General features: G+C 39.7%; 1 protein-coding gene across 1 annotated transcript in view; it reads left to right on the forward strand.

The window, feature by feature from the left end:
* RELN (reelin) overlaps window positions 1–26,410 on the forward strand; it is a 640,798-nt gene that overhangs the window by 212,655 nt on the left and 401,733 nt on the right. The window contains exons 4-6 of the mRNA XM_088480241.1: window positions 12,757–12,827; window positions 17,480–17,512; window positions 25,207–25,285. Coding sequence (XP_088336367.1) covers window positions 12,757–12,827; window positions 17,480–17,512; window positions 25,207–25,285 — 183 coding nt within the window. The remainder of the gene's footprint in view (window positions 1–12,756; window positions 12,828–17,479; window positions 17,513–25,206; window positions 25,286–26,410) is intronic.

Raw genomic sequence — 26,410 nt, forward strand, 5'->3', positions numbered from 1 at the left:
TGTATATTTCATATTTTCATATTTATTGTGTCCACATCCTTGATTTGTAAAGCAACAAGTGTCCATATCCATGGCATGCTCATGATAAAATGGTCAGTTAAAAATATGGAGCCTTTTTCAGAGTCAGACCCATACAGGCTTGCAAAATACTGAACATTGACCAAAAAATTTGCATCTTTGGGACCTATTCAGATTCAGTTGCATACACAAGTCTCAAGCTGCAACTCCCTCCTTTTAGCTTATGTTCACTCCCCACCGACGCGTTTCAATCCTTATAGGATCTTTTTTTGTGGACATACCCAAGGGAAAAAGAAGAACTATTCATGGTATTGTGGGATCCCAAATTATCATCTGCTGTTGAAAAGGACCCTCTGAACACCTTACCATTTTTGGTACAAGTTCCATGTGTCTATTTTAATATGGATTTTATTGATGTTTTAATAAATGTGCCTTTTTAACATTTTCTAAACCTATTTTGGTATATGAATAAATCTTATTTGACCATCCGAGTCCAAAGGAGGAGTATTTTGGAGTCTGTGAAAGTACATGCTACGTGCCTGTCTGACCAGTGTTCAGCTGTGAGTACCTTGTGTGGGGGGCAACCCCAATAACTTTTCCACCTTGAGGTGTTGGTGTATATCGTTGGATTTGTATCATTACCTATAAGCAGCACACAGCTGTGAGTGATATGTGTGGGGCCAACCCCATTAATCTTCAGCCTTTTAGGAGTCGCAATTGCATAATATGTATCTTATATTGGACTCTGTACAACATAATATGTAAACAGTATTACACGATTGGGTGTTGTTTTTTTCTTTTCTATTATGTAACCCAGAAATACGAATCCATCTTGTGAGAATAAGGAAACAGGACAAAACAGGGGAGTATTATTTTTATTTATATTTATTCCTAAGCGCCATTATACTGAATAATACTTTTAGTGAATTGTTTCAGATACAGAGTTTTTGGTGTAACTCTTTTTTATTGTGGTGTAAAGGTTTAAGTGGATAGCTCAGCGAGAGATACCATTTTTATAATTTTACAATTCTTAGTAAATTTACCCCTGTTAAGGCTCAGGTCAGATAATTGGGTATTAGTCCCGCTACGGCCTTGAGGACCGGTGTACATTGGCTTGATGCGGCCATGTAGCAGCCTGGAGTGCTGAAGGTGCCTGGTTGGATGAGGCCTGTGGGCCGGTAGGTTCAGATGCGGCCTTTGGGCCAGAAGCAGCCTTGAGAGCTGGAGGTGCCTGGTTTACTGAGGCCTGTGGGCCAGTAAGATGAGATGTGGCCTTTGGGCCGGTAGCAGCCCGGGCTGGTTGTGGCCTGAGGGCCAATAGAATAAGGTGCGGCCTTCGGGCTGGTAGCAGCCTCTGGGCTGGTTGTGGCCTGAGAGTTGCACCCTAAGGGCTATGAGGCAGCCTCGAGGACTGGATGAACTTGGCAAGGAGACACTGGGGTGTGCTGAGTGTTGCTGGGATGACACCAGCGGTTGTACACTGGGTAGTGTACTCTGGACGCTGAAGTGCACTTAGTGCCGCTGGGATGACATCAGCGATCGTACACGAGATTGCATACTCAGAACGCTGAGGTGCCCCCATGCTGCCTGGATGGCACAAACAGCAGGAGACAGGAATGCAGACCGAGCCGCCAAGATGACACAAACGGCTGGTAATACTTTTGGCAGACCATGCCGCCTAAATTACACAAATGGCTGGTATAGTGGGGCTGACTAGACACATGTAACTCGACTGAAAACAGCAGACCACACTGGAACCGGAAACACGTGAAATGCTATCACTGGCATGGAGTGAAGGGCTGGCTGGAATTTAACAGAAATAGGGCCCAACCAGAGCAAGTCTCCCTAATGACAGACCAGTGAGCACCTGGGCTGTGCACAGACAGGAGAATCAATCAGTGTGCACCTGATAGTGCACACAGACATGCAGTAATTAGCGCAGAGGCTCAGCAGCAACCAAGACTGGATCTGCAAACAATATGCTGCTAACGAACAGGAGGAAGGAGGAGACTTCAGCGAAAGCTTGCTTCGCGTTCACCCCGTACAGCATTGGCAGTGCAGCGGCTTGTGACAACCCCCTCATGACTACTTGCCCAAACCATGCACTTACTGTACTTTGTCAGCAACTTTAGGCCCACTGCCTGCAACTTCACACCTGCTGCCTGCAACTCTTCATCCATTCTAGTCCCGCTCTCATTCCCTAGTTGTACACAATTACAAGACACATTTGTGGCTCAATAAAAGTGGATTAGGAACATTTGCGCTTTCGCAATAAGAAAAATTAAACTTGAGACTTCTGACTTTGAATAAGGCCCACAATGTTTCAATTTTGAATTCATCTCATTTGTATTTAATATTTGCATTACATTTGTGCTAAGTGTTTATCATTCCACTATGGTTACATACTGTAGTTTATTATACACAGCCTGCTGCAAAAGTGTGTCACGAGCTATTGTGGGGGGTTTTTAACTTAAGAGTTAATGAGGCCAGTAACTTCTTGATGACAGTTACAGATTCATTCAAATATTTGTCAATATTTATGCTAATTTAAATAAACAGAGTTTTTGACAGTGAATTAAGAGATGATAAAGGTAATTTGATTCAACAACATTTAGCTGATAGCTAATCTGTGGATTAATGTGACCTGACAAGATGCATTAAATGTACATTTATCAGATTAATTAACTTCTAATTTGAGATTCGTCTAACTCTAAAGTAAACCATGTCAATTTTACTACTCATATTTACTGTCCACTTACATTTCTAGTATCCACACTCAATGATATATTTTACAAAAATTAAAAATGTATAAGTAATAAGGTTCCAAACAGAACTGGATACATCAAGGCCCATTGTATCTTGTAAATTCACAATTATTTATTTTAGTTACATTCATTGAAAAATATAAGATTTTACTACCAGTGTATTATTTTACTTTGGTACTTTTAATACCTTAAATGATCTGGATTCATAATAACTCAAAAGCAAGTAAAACCAATGTTTAGACATCAATATGCGGGATTATTTATTTATCTATTACATTTTTTAGTGAACTGAATAATAGTGATAATGAGTATAAATATGTTGTTTAAACAACATATTTATACTTATTATCACTATTACTCAGGGGTGTAGTAGGTATTAAATCCCGACATCGGCAACCCGACAAGGTTGAAGATCACGATCGTCCCTAAGGTAAGTATCGCTAACCTAATTCCCAACCCTAACCCTCCCTTAGGGGTGCCTAACCTCCCCCCCAAGTGCCTAACCCTAATCCCCTCTAAGTGCTTAAACCTAACTCCCCCTTCCCCGCAGCCTAAACTTAAGTCCCCCCCGGGGTGCCTAACCCTAACTCCCCCTTCCCCTAGCCTAAACCAAACCCTCCCGGGGGGCTCTCTAACCCTAAGTCCCCCAGGAGTCCTAAACCTATCTCTCCCCAGCCCTCCCCCCCCCGCGGCTGTCCACGCCCGGCTTACCTTCGTTCGGTATGCCGGACTTCGGTCTTCCGGTGTATGGTTAATGACAGGCGCCGATTTTCGATGCCTGTCATTAGTACCACGCCGGGATTAGAAAGTCTGGAAGCCGGCAGTCGGCATTTAGACCGTCGGCTTCCAAACTATATCCCATCATTTGAATTCACAGAGAGTGCTTTGCTTTGTAGAACTGCAATGTGTCTTAATGTTTTTGGTGCTTCCCAGGTTGAGTTTTTTGTTGTTCCTGCATCAGCTTTTTAACAGTGTTGCAGTTGTCTTATATAAAAGTTTATGCATTTGGGCTTATTTTTTGTTTAGAATATATGTAAAGGTGTTATCCACTTTGGGACAAATCCCCTTTTTTGTGTTCTGCGCATGTAGGATGGTGTTCCTCCCACAGGACTAGTTGTTGTTAGCTGGACTGGGAGCTGTATTTCTCTATGAGCTCACAGTGATACCACTAAGGCATTATCATGCATTGAAACATCTTGGTCTGTTTGAAGCAAGTTGGATTGATAGTTGGGATGAATGCTGTGCTGAAACTTTGAATTGTGCAGAATCAGTGATAACTAAATTTTTAGTTAATACTGAATATCTATGCATTCTGACTACTAACCTTCAATAACAAAAGTTAGGACTCCAATGTGTGTTTTCAAGGATGGCCCCTTTTTCCCCACTGAACATTCTGATGTTTATTTGCCCATAATACATACTCCAAATGCACCCAGATGGTGAGGATAGGTTCCAAATTTACTATCTTATTAAACACAGCCTGGTGAGGGGTGGATTTCAATGCATAAGTATATATATATATATATATATATATATATACCAACTGTACTGCCTAAACGGCAGAACACAAAACGGCACTGCAGTATGCTGAACAAAGAAGATTTTACTTTTTCAACGTTTCTGGGCTATCAAGCCCCGTCGTCAGGAAAACATAAACGGGTTTATGTTTTCCTGACGACGGGGCTTGATAGCCCAGAAACTTTGAAAAAGTAAAATCTTCTTTGTTCAGCATACTGCAGTGCCGTTTTGTGTTCTGCCGTTTAGGCAGTACAGTTGGTATATACCTGATTTCTCTAAGGGCACGCAGTTAAGTGTTTAGGTTATGGGGAGTGCCGAACCTATTTGTCTGTATATATATATATATATATCATATATATATAGTGTGTGATCCAAATGCCGGCAATCTTTATGTTCCGATGAACAAACCGCGTCCGGTGCCCTCCAATTACCTTTACCTGGCTATATAAAATATACAGCAACAACATGGCGGTACTCAGGGATATCTTGTAAAGAATACAAATTAGCTGTATATTAACATGAAGAGATTACAAATGAGTGTAGATAAAGTAAATTGACAGTATATACGAGGGTTGTTCAAAAAGTAATGCCTAAATGCTCACAACTCAAATTTTATTATAGACACAAATTTGAAAATTTGCAGTAAAATGCTTTGAAGTCTTAGTAACAGAATGACTCTACTGAAAAAATTCACCATCTGCCCTCAAACATTTTCTCCACCTCTCAACCCAAGCTGTGAATGCACTTTGGAAAAATTCCAGTGGTTGGTGTTTGACTCAGGAACGTATGGCGTTTTTAACAACCTCTATGTCTTCAAAATGTTGACCCCCGGCGACAGTATTTGAGAGGGCCAAGCAGATGAAAGTCAGAAGGGGCCAAATCAGGACTGTATGGTGGATGTGGCATTATTGCCCACCCCGTTTTGACAATGGCCGCAGATGTGGCCATCAAAGTGTGAGGTTTGGCATTGTCGTGGTGTAAGATGACATTTGACAGTGGAATTGTTGACCTTTTTTTGCGGATGGTTTCTTTCAGCTTCTTAAGTGTAATAATGTATCGATCACTGTTGATTGATTGGTTTGGTTCCAAGTAATCGATGAGAATAACACCTCGGCAATCCCAGAAGAATGTGGTCATGACTTTGTTTACGGATCGCTTGTGGCCTAGGTGAACTTGGGTGTTTCCATTGCTTTGATTGGGCCTTTGTTTCTGGGTCATAAAGGAATACCCAGGTCTCATCTCCTGTAATGACATTTTCCAAAAACATCTCAGGGTTGGCTTCAAAGTTGGTAAAAAGGTCATTGCACACTTCCACCCTTTGGGCCTTATGATCCCTGGTTAATTGCTTTGGAACCCATTTAGTACACACTTTACAATATCCCAAATCATTGATTAGTGTTTTTATAGTGCCATGGCTACATTCAAGTTCATCACTGACATCTCTGATGGTCACACGATGGTCTTTCTGAATCATGGCATCGACTTTGTGTCGGTTCTCTGCTGTCACTGCAGTTGATGGTCTGCCACCACGAGGTTTGTCGCACACGAACGATTCTCTCGATTGAAAACGCTTCATCCACCTTCTGACATTGCTATAGTCAATTGTACGCTCACCATATACTTTTTTCAGTCTTCTCTGGATTTCTGTAGCCTTCTTTTTCCAGAAATTCAAAGACGGCTCTTTGTTTCATCTTGGATTCCATGGCATTTCTTGGACTACCTAAACAAAAATACATATATATAGCCAGCAGACATATTAAACTACAAACTGACAAAGTTTCAAATAAGTATTGCATATTATTTCAGAGTTATGAGCATTTAGGCATTACTTTTTGAACATATCCTCCATACATAGAAAAATCATCTGACTCGTTATTTTCCATCTACTGTCAAAGTGTTCATGTTGTAATCTTACATGCTTTCAAATAACATTAATGAAGTGGGAGAAGAGGCAGCTTAATGGCTATTAGCAATTCAATGAAAGTGTAGGATACTGGAGTCAATGTGGAATGTGGCTCAAAGCTATGAATTAGGGCAAAAGTATAGTTCTCTGGGGAGTTTTGTACAAGGGGGATAAAACAAGGTCTGGTACCTCAAAGGAACTCAATCTACGGCTGGTATGGAATGAAGTTGACAGCTGTGGGTTGGAAAAATCAAACTCCTTGAGGCTGATATCTCCAAAGCAGAATACAAGAGGCTATAATGTATTAGAAGTCGGTACAGTAGAAAGAGCACACTGGTTCTAGCCGATATTAAAATAAGCATTTCAATGCATATTCTTCAAAAGCCAGAGCAAGCATGCATATGGCATTATGTACAGTAGGGAATAATTCATCTAGTTACATTTTTACATACAAGTACTCATTGCTTTTCAGATCCTCAGAACAAGATATTTATTAAATGTTTTATTGGTTTTCCTTGTAATCAACTTCACATTCTGTTTTATTCTTCTGAACGCATTTATGCAAAACGTTTAAAACCTTTAAAATTGGGACCTTTTTGGCTTCAGAATGAAGAATTGCATTTATGGAGCTGAGTTCCAGTGTAACAACCAGGTAACAACTAGATTACTGCTCCTGGTACCTGCTTTACAGGCCGCATGTCTCTACCTATAGGCTGAGAGAACATTTTATCTCTAACAGCCAAATATGGGAAACAGCAACATATTTGAAATCAGTTTAGAAAATTTTCATTTCTTTGCCTGAAATACATTGTGTTGGTGTTTTCTTATATAGCAGCAAAACTTGTTATTTTGAAAGTGATGTTTTGATGACAGCACTAAGAGGAGAGAGAGGGGGTGGGGTAAAAGCCGTCCTGGTCCCCTGAGGGGCCCCTCCAGCAAGCCCAGGTAATCAGTCCCCCTCTAGGCCTCTCTGGAGTAGGGACATCAAGAATTGCCTACAGATTTCTGAAATTGGTCTCTATGATGTAGATTAAACCTGGTGTATAGTCATTTCTGGTATTTCAGTGTGTGATTTTCCCAGCCAAGATATTTTTTGTATAATGTCTGTGAAATATGTAAAATGTGTATAGTAGGTATGCACAGATAATGTTGATTGAAGTCAAATGAGAAATAATGACCCTTGTAAAAAATCCTGTACTTACTGTATCTCTATAAACCATATGAGGGATGAATAATTAGGGGCTCTTAACTTAAGGGTTGGTGTTGAAATTGTGTCACCAGGTTATTTATGATGCACATCAAGAACCTCACTTTGTAAACCGATTATGTACTGCCAGCAAATAATTAATCATACTACAATATACTTGTCCACAGTTTTCTATTCAGTACATAAAACAATAGTATACTTTTTTTCAACAAGAGTACATTTTTTATTTAAATGAGAACCATAAAGCTGATTTACAGAAGTAATTTTATTTCAGATGAAAAAGGACAAAGGACCTCATTCAGAGTCGGTCGTTGCGGCCGCACGGTCGTAAGGTAAAAGGGGCCGGATATGCAAATGAAGCACTTGCAAGTTGCGTCGTTAAGATGGGATCGTTAGCTGGACGAGCGAGGGGAGGATGCGGCCATAAGACTAAAAATACGCCCCCTTCTCGTTCCCATTACACGTCATCTCCGGGCATATAAGGATTAATCGAGACCATCGGGAACCATCGGAGCTGGTCGTAGAGCTTAAGGTTGACCATACCCTCTCTTAAGCACTACGATCAAGTCAGTGTAAAAACCTCCCATGTCACATGTTCCATGACACTACTTAGTTAATTATGCACTCCCATAAAACGCCGTTTGCATAGTCAGGCACGCCTGCGTTCGGATCTCCACTCCCCCGTTCACAAGCACCTTCCCCTGTTACCACCCACAAACGCCTCATCCTGTCACTCAAACTAACAACCTGGCTGTGTTCAACGAGAGAGCAATTTCTGATCGTAATAGCTAGTTTGCGCACGTGCATTGCGAATTTTACGCATGCGCAGTTTAGCGGACATCGGTGGCGTACGACCGTGCGGCCGCAACGACCGACTCTGAATGAGGTCCAAAATGCTTGGTTTATATGGCAAAATATCTCTGAGTGCATGCAGGTTAGCAGGTGTGCATGTATACTACAGTATAGGGGCCTATTCATCATTGATAAATTACCTGGTAACACTAGTTTCTGCATATTTTAGTTACCGGGCCACTCATCATCAGAGGTCCAGAAGGACCCCCTGATATTCAGCAAACTCTGAACGAGAACAAGCGCCAGTTTCAGATGGCCCTTGCTCTCGTAGCCCCGCTCCTTCCTATGGGAAGGAGTTCTGGAGATGCGAAGAGGGATCCAAGTGTAACCCTCAACCACCTTCTCATGGACTCCCTGGCAGTCACACATGCATAGCTGCACCAATGAGAAGGAGGTAGGTAATACAGCTACTTCTGTAGCTGCGATACTAACCGAGGGGAGCTGTCCCCGCACCGGTGCAATGATAAATTGCTCCGGTGTGAAGATTCCCACACTGCGAGTTGGATATGATTACTTAATCATCAGAGTTCATACAGCCTCCGATGATGAATAGGCCCTGTAGTGAGATACTTTGCAATGTTGTCCTATTAAAGTTCATGCAGAGAAATGTATATCTGTAACAAGAGATATGGAAGATGGGTCTTCTGACTTATGTGATTCGAAGGTGGAGATACTATACTGTGCTGTACCAGCCTCCCGCTGCAGAATCAGCAGTGCTAGTAGTAAGCTGGTCATTTCCTATTATCGTGGGATAGCTTGAGATTGATGTCAGGTTCACAAATATGGAGAGTGACAGGTCCATGCAGGTGGTCGACAGTGCAGTGTTATGTATTGCTGCCTTAAGAACAGAACGACAATCAATCATAGCTGCACTAGGCTGTGCAGTACTATTTGTAGATGGAACTAATCTGATAGGACTGGAGCATTTATATGGAAATAACTTTACAGATATGATTCATCTATTACAGTAAGGGGCAGAAACGACTGTTACCAATCATGCTCCAAAAATATTTCCTTTGCAAGAATATACTGTATTTACCTGTAAATGTGCTGAATGTTGGCAACCAAAAAAAAGTAGGGTCCCTCCCCAAAAAAAGGGAAAGCAAATATGGTGTGTGTGCACACACACACACACACACACACACACACACACACACACACACACACACATATATATTTTATGGGGTCTAGAGGTGTATGATAATTTACATATCAGGTATAATTGTATATGAGCATCTGTGCCTGATTCAGAGCTATGCCCTGGGTTACTGCAGTATCAAGGCCCAGGGATAGTTCTCCTAAAGTTAGTCCATAGGTACAAACATATATATGTAGTATTCACAGTTTGTACATGAGGCATCAGACACACAGCAGGAAACGAAGTGCGTTTCGCTGTGGCTTTTACAAGGTTAGCCTTGGCAGTGCTGAATTAGGCAGACACGCTAATATACAGTTATGCCTGATATGTACATTTTGTTCCAGGGCTCCAGGTACACTACGTGACAACGGCTGGTGGATCAGAGTCAGACAGACTCACCGAGTTACAGCCGACTCTGCAGCAGCATATGCTGGTGAGCCGCCGTTTGTTGTGATGCAGAATCAGAAGTTAGTGGCGGGTTGCTCTCTGTACTAGTGGTCCCTGGGATAGGATGTCAGACAGATGTCTCATTCTCTAGCAGCAGTGGGGAGTGCACCATCGCTCGCTGCAGTGCACGCTGAGGGGTATCAGACGGGATCTGTCCTGTCCCCTATTGCTATTATTAGCGGGGCTCCCGGGACAGAGCAGATCAACGCTGTAGCAGCAGCAGGTGCACCGCTGCAGAGCTGCAGTTGAAGATTAGAGGTCACACTCGTTTTCTTCTGTGAACCACACAAGTGCTGCTTTACATGCTATAGATGGAGGAGCCCCTTCAGGGCTTGGCGCCCGTAGACAGGCGCATCCATTGTCTCTGGGAGTTACGCCTCTGCCAGATTATATCCCACTGTTTTCTATGGCGGTTTCATGACCGGCTCAGGGACAGACAGTTCTCCGTATGTAAATACCAGGAAAAATAAGGCAGTATCACTTTGGTACCTATGTCACGTACTTTCCCGCTAAATGTTTCATGTTTACATTGCTCATGTTGCCTTAGTTAATAATATGTTGACTGGTATAATGAATTATTCAACATACATGTTGTGTGGGACAATTGCGTAAGTCAACAATGTTGAATGCTAATCAGTGATGGACTAGGCCATGACAGGCCCAAAATGGAATGTGGTTTTAGGGGCATGCTGAAGTAGAATTGCCATCAGCCAAAGAAGGTGTGGCTAACCATTATAATGTAAAACATTCAAAATTGCAGCATATATCATTTTACTGATAATAGTAAATACCAGGGCTCTCATTGCGTAAATTTATTAAACTCGTACATATATGTTTAATCAATAGTATGGCCTCAGTACAGATTATTTTTCCACAAAATCTTCATACTTGTCTAAATATCTATTCCAATGGTACACAAAGGCGTCTATCACGGCATAGAAGAAATCAGTGTCAAACGCTTGGAGCCAGGACATGGCGGCTTGCTGAACTTCATTATCAGTTGGGAATCGCTTTCCACCCAGGTGCTTCTTCACTGGTCCAAAGAGATGGAAATCACTTTGTGCTAGGTCAGGGCTGTAGGGTAGGTACCTCCCAATGCTAGTGGCATAGCAACTCACGTATGTGGTTGCTTCAGTGTTGCCCGGTGCTATCGTGCAGCAATATGACGCTGGTTCACAGCAACCCAGGCTTTTTATAAAAAAAATTAAAAATTGCCCTCTGCAACCGGTACAATGTATCACAATAGCGGACAACATTCACAGTATCTCCCTTGGTGAGTAAATCAACAAGAAGCACACCCTTGTGGTCCCAAAACACTGTTGCCATGACCTTCTTTGCTGATGTAGATGTTTTTAATTTCTTTGAAGATGGGGACGATGCATATGTCCATATTATGGATGCTTGTTTTGTCTCTGGTGTCACATGATGTACCCACCTTCTATCGCCTGTAACAATATGCTGCAGCAACTGCACGCCCTCCTCATGGTACCACGTCAAATGCATGAGAGACAAACCTATCCTATTGGTTTTTTGAACTGTGAGTTGCTTTGGTACCCAGGGTGAACACTTTTTCCTGTACCCCAGTTGCTCATGAACGATCTTGTGCACAGTACCCACTGAGATGTTCAGTTCATCAGTAATATCACTAGCTTAAATGCGTCTGTCCTCCTAAATCAGGCCTTCAATGCGGCACAAATTGTAATCTGTGGTGGACGTGCTTGGCCGGCCACATCGCTGCTCATCTTGAACGTCTGTCCTTCCGTTGTCAAAGGCAGCGCACCAAACCCAAATCTGTTTCCGTGACCTGACATTATCACCATACTCCTCGACAAGTTTGTGATGAATTTCAGCTGCTGATGTGCCCTTTAGAGGCAGAAATTTGATCACACTATGCACCTCAATGTGTGACCATGTTTCCGCCAGCCCTGCCATCTTATAGCTGATGTTGGGACAGAATGACTGATAAGAGGCACAGCCTAATGGCTGTGAGTGGAAGCAGTGGTCTACCTGCTCTGGCCTGGCAGGAAATTAGAGAACATTACACATGTGAGAGGTCTTGTTACCTTACTTATTGAACCCCCCTCGTGTATATAGTAGCAAAAAGCAGTACTAATCATAAATTAATAGGTATTCAAAGCAGATTAATTCTCTGTACTGATAGTTAAATATTCACATCAGAAGTTCAACCTATATATTTCTCATAAGAGTTAAAACTTGGATTGTAATGTCTATAGTATATGCACCTTATTTGCACTATGGGATGTATCAGGCCCTGTGTGTAGGTACTGCTACATGGGTCTGTACAGCAATGTGTGTCAGTCTGTGACCTCGTACATTTTTTACCATGTGCTCATTTATTTCCTTTCTACATAGTATGTGGAGTACTTTCTGGCCATGGAGCTCGGCAGTGATGTGGAATGGGGGCAGATAATATAAGGAGGAAAATGTATAGGGACACATATACTAATATTATGTTCCCTCAGGCAACAATATAACAAGCATAAGCCAATAACATTGACTGATGCCATATTCACATCAACTGATATGTTACAATGCATCCATAAACATTGACCAGGATCATGGTTAGGTTGTGAACATGTTGACTCAGCTAATAGTATATGTCAATAATGTTTGCTTGGATCAAAGTGCATATCCATAAATTTTTTTCCTTCTATTACAGCATAAGTCAATAATGTCAACTTAAATACTATATAAAAATGATGTTGCCTTCTTCCATATCATAGGTCAAACATACCGTATGTTGACTTGGATAAACATTCCGATCTTTCTACTTTTATATAACAGCTTTTTACATGGCTTTAAAAGAACAAATGTGCTATCAGTTTTATGTATTGTATATAGGAAATTGTTCCTCAATCATGGACTATATTCTCCTTTCTGTCCTCAGGGCTACAGCTACGCACAGAGGCCAGGTCATATTCAAAGATGCCCTAGCGCAGCAGTTGTGTGAGCAAGGAGGTAAGAGATGATGAATATTACATTTTCATGTACATGTTGTTTTTTGCAGTTTCTCATATCTCTGATATTCATTGTAAGGGATTAGTTTATTGATCAAAGACGTCCATAGCTCAGCTTTTTATATACGCTTAAGGCAGTTGTCATCTCACAATCACTGGATCTGTTACCTTTTATCTTAACTAATGAGGGACCCAGGGACTTCAGATTTAAGGCTAATGGAAGACACAAACATGTCAAGAAAAAGTCCTGAAGCAAATATCAAAATAGAATATTATTCGCCATTCATTCCATGTCAGGCCTTGTGGATAAAACACTTACTATTCATTTCTAATATGAAAAGAAGGAGTTTGTAACAGTGCACACATTCATGCGATATACAATGAAACTGTTAATTAGTATTTGTTTATATAGTAATACCCAGTATCAGCAATTCATTTTAAAATCCTAGCACACATCTTAGTCCACCTTGATGATACCCTGAAGATGTTTCATTTCTGTAGTTCTCTGCACGTTAAACAGTGGTAAAATGATCTAGTAGTAGGTTAGCTTTTCTGGTTACAGGTAGATTCTAGGCACCTCCCTGACACACAGAGCTGTGACACCAATTTCAAGTAAAAAATTTATTTTTGATACTATTTAAAAAAGAAATATCCAGTTGGTTCGGTCTACCATTCATTCATGTCCTGACAAACATTTGTAATATTAAATTATATGCAAATAGGAGGACAGAAGCACACTCTAGGACAGGGATGGGGAACCTCAGGGCCGGGGGCTGTATAAGGCCCTCGGAATCATTTGGTCTGCCCCTCTGAGCTTTTTTCTGCTAGCCTCATCTGGGTAGCAGGGTGCCTAGAATGTCACTCTGCAGCCAGAATCTATGCAGCAGTTCCACCTGGAGCTTCCTTAGGATGCTTCAGACAGTTACACCGCTGTCCTTACAGCTCCCCGGAGCATCCTCAGGATGCTCAGGGCATTGCTGTAATGACCGATGATTGTGGCCCCGCCCTGTTTGACATCACACTGAGGGGGCGTGGCCTGTGCTGTGCCCGCAAATAATGTTATATATTTCAAAATGGCCCTTGGCAGAAAAAAGGTTCCCCATCCCTGCTCTAGGAGAACAGGAATTTAGCTGTATACAGTGTACACATTGCATTACATAAGATCATGACATGCCTGTAACGCATCCAAACACTGCAACAACAGGAAGGAGAAAATTCATTACTTACTTTCCTTAGCAATCACTTCCCATCCATGTAGTAAGTTTTATTTGAATATTACCACTCAGGGGGTCTCTTCATTATCACTAATGGGCCCGTTACACATGCAGAAATGCTAGTTTCCACATGGTTTAAGTAACAGGCCCATTCATTCTTAGGGGCCCAATCGAGCTGCCTAGCATTCAGCAAACTCCGATAACTGAAAGTTTGTTGGATGAAATATGCTGTAATGGAAAGTTCAGATTTAATGACATGGACATAATAATTACATTTGTTAAATGGGAACTATATTTTTTATGTTAGAGATTCTATTCATGCATTTTTGACAAATGCCTTTACATTATTATATATTCTGCATTCCTATGATACACATATAAGTTTTCAAATGCATATAACCTCCATAGGGCGTACAGTATATATATATATATCTATTCACCTTGAGTCTGGTTGTTTCTACTGAGCCTGAGTGCCGCACCTGTGTGGGATTCTGTGAGTACTATTATTGTGGAGGTACTGTGTCAAGTCATATATATTTTTACACTGTGAGTGCCGGATAAACGAATAATATATATATATATATATATATATATATATATATATATAAACATACGCTCCTCCGGCACTCTGTTCGCATAGGGCATGTAGCCCACCTGGCTCTGGTGCTCTCCTTATGGGGTAGATACCCCTATTTCATAGTCCACAATAGCAAACGGCACTCAGAGACTTGAAATCCATAAACCCTCATATATATCCCATTGGTAAGGATACAGATGGTTTGGTGCAGATGTAAAGTGGTGTAAATTCCGTACTCAGGGCCTGATTCAGGTTGGTACGCAAGACAGTGTTTGCACGCTGCCAGCCGATGTTTGCATTCTGCGCATGCGTATAAGATGCAGTGCACGTGCGCGAACAGGCTACAGCGAGCGGGAAGCGATCACAGTGATCACGCAGATTTTCACACTGTGATTGACAGGATGTGATTTTGAGGGTGGAGACGGGGTGTGGTCAGAGAAACGAGGGCGTGCTTGGGCATTTTAACGCCGTTACAGGGGTGTGCATAATTAAGCCCCTGAGATAGCATACGCTGGCAGACGTCTAGATGGCGACAGGAAGTTTAGCAGTTTCTGCGGTAGGGTCAGGTAAACCACAACTGTGCAGGTGGTTTCCGATGTTACTCGATGGTACCGATGTTTTCGCTGACTTGCAGATGCATGTCATGGGAAGTGGGCAGGCTTTATACACTGATGGGCATCTTGGTATTGTGCTGTGGTTGCCATGCGATTGCATTCATTAGTATATTTTCGCAGCGAACGGGGTGCGTGCACACGCAGCCTTGCGAACCAACCTGAATCAGGCCCTCAGTCCACACCCGGCAATCTTATGCAAAAGCAATATAGATTTATTTCCAGTAACCAAAAATTACTGGAATGGGTTACTGTTGTAGAATAATAGGTTTGGTACAATACTAAAAATAAATCACACTAACAAAAATATTTCTGTTTTTCTAATTGACTATTACTATACTTAACTAGCAGATGTACCTAATTTCACCCGGGTAGACTTTATATATTTAGTTATTTACTCTTTCCATTTCCATCTCACCACTCCAGTAACACATTAATCCTTCACCTCTATAGTAATCCATCCCCTCCCTCACTGCTATAGTAAGACTCCCTCACCTGTGTAACACATTTGACTCCCTCACCTTAATAGTAACACGTTCCACTCCCTCACCTCTGTAGTAACACATTCCTTCCCTCACACCTGTACTAACACATGAAGAGCTATTGAAGAGTCCGCAAAAACACATTTTACCCCTTTGCAGCGCTGTCTGCCTAATAAGCCACATCAGGATCATACGGCTAGTGGTGGCTCCAGAGGAGGGGCTGCAGCGCAGTCCAATATTCAAATAGGGGAGCCTAACCAACTGCCAGTGACGTTTGGTAGCAGTTGGGATGACAGTTGTTGTGGCTCCCCTATTTGAATATTGGACTGTGCTGCAGCCACAATGAGACAGTCATTGTGCAAGAAGAGGAAACATTTTATCCCTTTTCACCCCCTTAGGCATCGACTTTTGAAAAATCCCTTCTTAGTGGGCACCTACTTCATTGAAGGAATATACTCCCTGAATTACATGTTTCTAGGTCCAGCAGTTTGGGCTGGATGTTGATCAGTCAGTGAGTCAGTCAGGACATTTGATTATTAGCAACATCCTTTACACATTGGTAAAATGTCCAGATAACCATGATACAGATTTCATATAATTGATAACCGGGTTACGGGTAACTCTTTGTGCACACATTGGGGTCCTTAAAGCGTATTTGCAACTGAAGGTCAAATAGCAATGTTGCAGCATTGATATATAAAGTAGGAGCAGTGTCTCTACTGTATATCACCCATAGAAGTTGTGTGTAATAATGCATTCCTATTCCAAATCTGAGGACCCAATTCAAAATGTGACTTACCTTCCATAAGGTAGTTACAGAAAACAATTGGACAGTACTCTCATCTTGGCTTACTGTGTGGCACTACAAGACCCAGCCACTCTTCTATTGTTTTCTCTGCCACTCTCTCAGAAAATTATTCCTTCAGCTGCTTATCACTGTGCAATGGCGTGCCCTCAGCTCCGCTCTCTCCACAGCTCCAACTGACACTCCTCCAACTGATTTTTTTTCAAATCAACTTTATTTTAAAATGACACTGGATTCAACTCCTTTCCAAAATGACAACTGTAGGGTATCACATTGACATTTAGGGGATTATTCAATTGTTTCCCCCAGAGGCTGTTACTAGTGTGCGCCCAATGAAGCAATTACATTTTAGCTAACAGTTGGGTGCGAATGTTGCCGGTGCCAACATTTCTGCTTGCACCTTAGGCGGCGGTGTGGGCACCCTAACCAGGAATTTAGACAAGTTTAGCCACTTTACGCCAACTTTAAAATAAAATAATGCAGCTGATCACTGTGGGTCAGGAGAACCCCAGAAGTTCCTGTAATGGAGGACACATCTCCACTAAATCAACACACTTTCTTGGGTGCACAGTTGCTCATGATTAACATTGTAGTGGGGTCCTCATGACACTATTCAACGCAAATTGCGTAATCTGGGATGCTAATCTGGGAGGCTGATCTATTCTCCTGGAAGACTGGGAGTACCAAAGCAATTCAGGACAGTATAGGCGAGTTTGCAGCACTTACCATTCAGCTTCATAAACTATCATAGATCTGTGCATCTGTTTTGGTAAACCTCCAAATTCAGGGGAGTGCACCATGTGCATTTAGATTGCTGCATACATGAGTAAGAGACACAGATAATTTGTGGATTTGTGAACTATTGTCTTTTAAGAATATTTTTTTTATCTAAAAACATCTTTTTAAATTTTTTACAATCGATACAATCAAAGACTGTTTAATCACTTATGTCTTTTCATTTTAGCTCCTACTGAAGCGCCCTTACGTCCAAGTTTAGGTAAGTACTATTTATTTTAAATATTAAACAAATTGTGAAATATCTGTTTACACAAATGTCAACATTTATACCAAACTTTAATTTATTCTTTGAATTTCCATGTTTTCTTGTTGGATATTATTGATTTATGACACTGGAAACTGTAGACACCTTTACTAGCGTATTATTTTTTACACAAAAAAAGGATTTTAACAAAATAAATTTTACAGTATACAGAGTAAAAACAAGTATATTACATATTCTGTATGTATCTGGGACATAGAGTGCATCAATCCTACGTGTAACACATATACTATAAGTATATCACAATAAAGTCCCACAGGAATGGTTGCCAGCAACCTCTCTGGAGCTCCAATCCGGCTGTTACTGATGTTATAAAGTCCTCAATTCGACCTTGTAAAAAATGGGGGCCTATGTATTAATAATCATGGAACTGATTATTAAGGTTCCGTTTTGCAGCGGATATTTTAATTTTTAATGAAAATATCCCCGATATGTACCAATGGAAACTCGCAGGGACAGCGGTTGCAGGAACCGCTGTCCCTGCAAGTTATAGCACTGGCATTATGTAGAAGTTTTTCACGTTTGTGAAAAAGTTCTCCAGGATAAACTGTCACTGCGCATGCGCACAGTGTCAGCCTCTGCCTTTGGCCTCTGAAGATGGTGTAAACTAATGTGGCCAAGCTCTGAAAAGCTTCACTTTTTGGAGTTTGGTACATATGGCTGAGATCGCAGTCCCCATTGATGATAATGGGGACTGCGATCTGCAGTGCTAATTAGTGCTCTGCCAGAGATTTATGTGAAATATGTTGCATTGTTATAATAGTACATACCAACAATTCATAAAATTATGCAAAAACATCAGTTTCTACATAATTTTATGAAAAAAAAGGTTGATAAATAGGCCCCATGGTCTTTTCCCATGTGCATGTTTCCAGGGAATAGTATGTCCTTTTATACCCAAAGAGTTAATTAAAAACGCAGGTGATTCGAAACATCACCAGCCATTCTGTTTATCATAAATGGAAGTGAAAGATAACATTAAACATTATGCGTGTCACAGCAAACCTGCGTAAATTACATTATATATTTTACCTGATTGACTTCCTTGATTATGTTCAGTAGCATTGTGTGTTCCAAAATGAACTTCCCTATTTGTGTTCCAGTTGAATTAAATAATGGGATGATGTTCTGGCCAGTGGTGTTGGGAATCATAACTAAAAAAGTTAGGAATGAAGTATTAAAAAAAACATATTGTAATATATATTACATTTCTAAAATTCACTTTTATTGAAACTCTAAATTTAAGCCTTTTGGTGATACAGTTTGCAGATTATAAATCCACGCATCTCATATTTGGCTATCCTTATATCTAAATCCCAGGTTTTCCAGTTGTTTTGTATGTGCTAGATATCCCCAAACACCATTTTTTTCTCAAAACAATTATTCACTTTGCAAAAATGAACCAACACTAAGGAATATATTTACTAAAGTGAGAGTTTTTAGAAGTGGAGATGTTGCCCATAGCAACTAATCAGATTCTACTTAACATTTATCTAGCACCATCTAGAAGATAATAGCTAGAATCTTATTGGTTGCTATGGGCAACATCTCCACTTCTAAAAACTCTCACTTTAGTAAATTTACTCCTAACTGTTCTATTTATGTTATATTTCTTACGTGTTCACCTAGATGAGTTTTTATTTGTCATGATGTCGATCCAAAACAGTAGAGGCTGCACTTGCACTCTTTTAAATAGAAAACATTGTTCATATTACAAGTTATGAAATCATTAATCTGGTACTGTGAATTCAGTAAATTTACTTTTATTACTTTTTATATTTCAACAAGCAATACATAGACTACATCTATGGATCCTTTCGTATTGATGCAGTTAGTTCTTTCCTTACTGGGCAAGACACTTCTGACTAAATTATCCTTGATGTTTTTGCCTTACAATAAATAAAGTTTGGTACCATAGGAACGTAACATGTTGGCCCAGTACAGGATTTTTTTTAAATATATTCTCAAGTTGTTTATAGTGTGAACAACAAAACTATAAAGGCCCAATTAAATTTATTAACATAAGTTTTCTTATTGTTTTTTATATCCCTTCTTGGTAAGTAAATCCTTACGGCTTCTAATCATGATGTTATCTTTTCCTATTTTTATTTGTTGTTTATTAGATCCTTTAAAAAAAAAAAGTATATTTGGACCCTCAAATGTTGTTCTCGGTGCAATTGCATTTACATCTTTTCAAGTGCTGTAGTGGAATGTCGTTAAAACAGCTATTGTAATGCTCACATTTATACCTCTATACTGTATATTTATTAGAATCAGTGATTTTCCTATAAATCTTAATATAAGTTTTATTATTCTTTATAAATATTTCTAAGTCTAGAAAATAACACTTGTACTGAAATGTGAATCGCATGTTTAGCTCATTACTATTAAGAAAAATGTAAATATCTTTAAGCTTTAACACTGTACTTGCCAAACAAAAATCATCTGCGTAACAATGGAGATAGATTTCTCTAATAATTTTATTTTCTGTCTATTTGTCAAGCTGTTTGTAATTACAAACAGCTTAACAATAAGATATAAAATAAAATTTTTAGAAATAGCGATGAGTTGAGGAAAAAAAATAATATAAAAAAATCTATTTCCATCCAAATCAAACTGATCTAAACACAATAAAGGAAAGGAAATAAAAGGGAATACTAATGAAAAGCTTGACAAAGTTTTTCCTATTGTCACCTCAATTTTAAAGTTATAGAAGAGACAATGAATATTCTTGTACTACCCCGAAGATAGTCACAATTCCAAGGAGTTCCCACCAAAAGAAGAGAATAGGAGAGGCTCTAAGAGTTTGGTGGACTGTTGACAGAAGATCAGGAAATAACATAGATCGATACTGTAATTATACTATAATTAAGAGATATACAATATAAACTATAATTACTATAAAACTAAGAGTTTTAAGAATAATTGGAGATTACCAATTTGTCATTGATTTGATTTCATAAGGGATGAATCATCACCTTTTTTTATGGGAAAGCCAAAGCACATTGAAGTAATCATCTGCTAACTAAGAGAGATAGAAAAAGAAAATGAGGTGAACGAAAAATAAAACAAAAAAAAAAGAAAAATGGGAACTAACAGTACAAGAGAAGAAGTAGATAATAATGAAATAGAAAGTTTTAAATCTTAGGTCAAAAATGTTAAACGATCAAAGGTTGAGGAAATATCCCTTTTAAGGAAGGGACTACAACTCGTACCTGTGGCAGACAAAAATCCTTTTAACACTTACTGTATCTGGGCATTCAGAAATACGTACACATACAATTCACTGTTAAGTGTTTTTAAGATGAAAAACAATAAATCATTTAATGAAAATAATAAACAAACACACATTTGTACATTTAAAAAGAATCTCATTGTTATCCGATCCCCCAGCAGACCTGTATCATTGTCAAGTTATCAGTTTATGTAGACTATCATCTACAACCATTGGTAATTAAAAATAAAGACTCAATGTATTGAAAATTATATTTATAACTGAATGGAAAGATTCTTGGTAACAGAGATGTTATTATAAACAAGAAGTCAGGACAGCTATGGGCACCATATTCTCCCCCAGTTATGCCAACTTGTTCATGGCAATGTGGCAGAACATGAACATTTGGCGTAACAATCCATTTGGGGTGAATCTGCTGTCCTGGCATTGTTTATTAAACAATGTAATTTGTATTTGGAAAGGTACTGTTTTAGAACTTGAAGAAAATTTAAATTGACTTAATCATAATCAACTAAAGATATGAGCCATGTTTCAGCACTGTGAAGTAAGTGTTAATTTTCTAGACTTGGAAATGTTTATAAAAAATAATAAAACTTCATATTGAGTCTGTGGCACCCAGTAATTGCTCTAATCTTAATATCTCAGGCGTTATAACTGGCAAATATATCCACAAAATGTCCTATGTGCTGTGGATATTCTCTTTACACTCTCCGTCCCTCAATGTTCTCTCCCTTAAACATTATCGGAAATTGAAACTCATGTCTCCCTCTCAGTCTATAAATTTAATACCTAGAAAACAAATGTTCTGGATTTCCATCTCTCCCCTACGGAATCATCTGCCTTAGAATCACAATTTCCCTTCAAATCACATTTCCAAAAATTTAATATTTTGGTGCATCTATCACAAAACAATATCATCAACTATATTGGGCAGATCATCTGTCCACTATCAAACAGGATTTGTCATCCTAAACACTCAATTCATTTTCTGAATCAGACGAATAAATTCCATCAAAATGAACGTCCTCCCATGACTTCTTTACTTTTATCAAGCTCTACCTGTCCAAATCCGCCCACGGTCTATTACATTTATCCAACACATCCTCTGTCTTAATTTGGGCCAACACACACTCTAGAGTTTGTCACAAACTTTTACAAAGATCCTCTAGTGGAGGATGACTGGGATTGTCCAACTTTAATAGATACTACCTTGCGGTGCAGCTTGCCCAGTGTGTCCAATGGAATGTAGCTTCCCTCGCTAAACTGTGGGTTTCTATTCAAGTGGATAGTATAGAATGGATAGTTTAGTATTTCTATACCCACACTACTCTGTCTCCTGTGGCTCCCTCAATTTCAATGCCGCATTGCTGTAAAGATCCACCAACTAATACTTTCTGTTTGGGATAGAACCAGTAAAGCTCCTGACCTTGCCCCAATCCTTCTCCACTTTTTCCTTTTTTGTTGGAACCCTTTTTTTACACAGAGGCTTAAGTACTCATTCATTGCATCCTAGTTTGCTGGTGTGTCATGTTGCTTAATGACCTCACTTGCTCTTTCCTATTTCCACAATTTGCAGATTTCTCTGAATCTCTAAATCACAAAAAGTATTTCCAATTCTTGCAGATTATAATTTTTTTTGTTTCCACAGACCCAACCTACATCTTAGACCCCTTATCACTCTTTAGTCCCTTTGTAGAAGTCAGGTTTCCTCTTGTGGGCTTGTTTCCGCCCTGTACTTAGAGCTTTTGGGCTCTGGTTCAACACCTCCTGAATCGTACAAATGACATAAGGCAGATGTTGGTGAACCTATTGATAGTGAGGAATGGTTGAGTTATTTGGGAGTTTACAATATGCATTAAAATTAAAGAGAGCACTTACATGCTTCAATATTGGTGGTATTATGTCTCTTCTGGTCTTAGTAAAATGTTCCTGGATACATTGGACAGATGTTGGAGAGGCTGTCCACTGTCAGGCACCTTCCTACATATCTGGTGCAGACCTGATACTATCCATCCTATCTATAAATCTCCCTTTGTTTCCCAAATACTGCTTGCTGCCCATGACCACTTCCCCGGCATAAACAAACAACAATCCAAACTTTTACATAATAAGACATTGGTTGCCACCTGTCAACTAGCAGCCAAATGGAAATGTCGAAATACATCTTCATTTACAGCTGTACTTAATAGATTATGGTATTCCTATTGTACGGAATATATGACGCCCATTCTAAATAATTCGGCCAAATCATTCACTAAAACTTCTGAACAATAGACAGCATATCATAATGCTTACCTTCCATTCTCTTCTTAGACTCTTCAACACTCCGGTTCATTCCATGTTTTCTACCCCCCTCCCCTGGGCTATCCCCCTTTTCCCTTACACTTTCTACCTCCACCCCACTATATTTCCCACCTCTTCCATAAAAATAAAAACCCTGGGTCATCAATATTTTAGACTGTTCTATACTACTATTGCATAAATAGATTCTTTATTGTTCTGTTTATCGTCTTAACATTGTAAGTCATTCTAAATGTATTCTTCTATATGTGTTTGTTTTGTAATCTTGGAAATAAATAAAACCTTGACGAAAAAAAAAATCATTAACTCTAATAATTGTATAAATGTCAAAAGTAAGCATTACCCAAGGTGATTGAACGGCCTATCCCTAGAACAATTGTAAAAATGGAAGACATGACCAGTTTTTTTTTTAAAATACAAAAATAAAAAGGGCATAGTAAAAAAATTATAGAGAAAGCAAAATATAACATCATGAGTATCAGTCGTGATGACTTACTTACAAGAAGGAGAAAAAACAATAAGAAAACTTACATTATGTTGATAATATATTTATTTGGGTTTTTATTACTGAATATGGATCACAATTTAAACAACTTGAGAATATATTTTAAAAACACTGAAAAGTAGTTAGACCAAAATCTACCTATGGTACCTATCTTTACTTATTGTAAAGCATAAAACCTCATGGATAATCTAGTTAGAAGTGCCTTGTCCAGTAAATAAAGAACTAAACACATCAATATGAACAGATTCCATAGAATGTGGTCTATGTAATGCTTGAAGAAATATAAAAAGTAATGAAAATAAATTTACTGAATTCACAGTATTAATAAATTCAGAAGTTATAATACGAGCAATGTTGTCTGTTTTATTATGTTCTGTAAAAATAATCTAGGTGAACATGTAATAAATATAAGAAAATGTTTTAGAAAGTCAACAAAATGTCCCTGGTAGTCTAGTGATGAGTTAACTGGTGGTTCCAGTAGTGTATTATAGGTTCAGCGGTCAGGTGATGAGGACATCGGGCGGATCCAATTGCACTTCTGGTCGTGATTATTGCTATATCTAACCTCCCCTAGTGCCTAACCCTAGACTCCTCTCCCATAGCCTAACTATGCCCTCCTCCTAGTGCATTTCACATGTCGACATTTTGAACATGTCAACATTCTGCACATGCTGACACGTCCAATGTCATCATTTTAACAATGTCAACATCATTAGGAATGTCAACAGACATTTCATCAATGTCGACATGTTAACAGCATCTACATAATAACTGTTGACATTGTTATGTCGAGAGTATTAATGTCAACATTGTAAATGTTGACCTTTTGACTACATCGCTCTGAGAGGCATTGACACTCGTTTTCAAAGATTAAGCAGAATACTTATATTTGATTTAACCACATCTCCACCAAGTTGTTTTCTGCTTTTATTCATTACCTTTATCTTGGCTTCATATAAGAGACCTCACATTTTATGTCTCTCTGATATCCACTTGGTCTGTGGACTCCTCACAGGGTGGATTTTATATGTATTATACTGTTTTACATAATTTGTTTTTGTTGTTTTTCTTATATGTGCTGTTGAAACGGTTTTTGAAAACATCATTGGAATTTAATATGTCCATATCTTTAAGTTTATGTGATCAATCAGAGGACCTGATTCAGATTTGGGAATAGATAAGATAAAGCAAGGGGCTGTGTACCTGGACAAACCATGTTGCAATGCAAGGGGAGCAAATATATAATTTTTTTTTCCATACAGGGTAAATACTGGCTGCTTTTGCATGTCGCCTACAAATGCTGGTCAGCTTTAATTTTACACTGCAATTTAGATGTCAGTTTGGACACCCCTCCCAAATCTAAATCTCTCTGCACATTTTACATCTGCCCCACCTACAGTGCAGCATGGTTGTACCCAGATGCACAGTTACATGCTCTGTCTTACTCAATTCCCAAATCTGAATCAGGCCGTGAGTGCGCTGGTTATTCACTTATTTTATATTGTGACAATTAACATATATTACTTCATAATATTAAACTACAATGTTGTTTTTTATGTATAGTAACCTGTATTTTAACTTTATTTTTAGCTGAAATTCATAGTGAAAGTGTTATTTTGAGAGATGATTTTGACTCGTACAAGCAGCATGAATTGAATCCTAATATATGGTAAGTTGAGCATTAAGTGTTTATAATTATTTGTTTACTAATATGCAGAGGCGTCACTAGGGTTGGTGTCACCCGGTGCTATAACTCATGGTGACAACCCCCCCCCCCCTCCACCAAAAAATAAATAAAAAATCAGGCCCATGGTGTGCAGCTGCACGCTCTCTCTCCCCCCTTACCAGTCACGCAGTCCAGTACTCACACTGCAGTGCTTCACCCAGAATGCCGGCGGGCATGAGCAGAGAGAGAGACGGACTCACAAGATGATGACATCATCTCACGGGACCTGTAGCTCCGCATCGGCGAGAATACAGTGGGCACTAACTATAATAGCCACATAACACAACAGAACCAGTTTAGACCAGACATTAGGCTGGCCCGGAGAGCCTGCTTGCAGGCACAGTGGCAGGGCCATATCAATGGGCTGGAGCTCCCAGTGCGAGCCTCCAAAATATGCCCCCCCACAAAAAAAGCTTAATATAGTAAAAGTGGTCTCATGATAAGGGGCATGTTATCAAATTAAAAGACTACCTTATGAATAAATAATGTTAACATAACCATAGGATTAGGGACAGCAAAGCCTGTTAAAATTTCCAAGGTAGACCATCAGTCATTCCCCCCACAGGAAAAAAAACACTTTGCTCACCAATAGAAAAAATAACAATGCTCCCCATAGAGATAAGCAACATTGCTCCCCCACAGAGATAAACAACATTGCTCCCCACAGAGATAAACAACATTGCTCCCCACAGAGATAAATAACATTGCTCCTGCACAGAGATAAATAACATTGCTCCCCCACAGAGATAAATAACTGCTCCCCCACAGAGATAAACAACATTGCTCCCCACAGAGATAAATAACATTGCTCCCCCACAGAGATAAATAACTGCTCCCCCACAGAAAATAGTTTGCGTCCCCAGCCAACCAGCCCCCCCTTTTGTGTCCCCAGCCAGCCCCCTTCTGTGCCCACAGACAGCCAGCCCTCCCTTCTGTGCCCCCAGACAGCCAGCCCCCCTTCTGTGCCCCCAGACAGCTTGCCCCCTTTTGTGTTCCCAGACAGCCTGCCCCACTTTTGTGTTTCCAGACAGCCTGCCCCCCCTTCTGTGTCCTCAGACAGCCTACCTC

Source organism: Taudactylus pleione, unplaced genomic scaffold (assembly GCF_031769625.1).
Source record: "Taudactylus pleione unplaced genomic scaffold, aTauple2 ptg000251l, whole genome shotgun sequence".
NCBI lineage: Eukaryota > Metazoa > Chordata > Amphibia > Anura > Myobatrachidae > Taudactylus > Taudactylus pleione.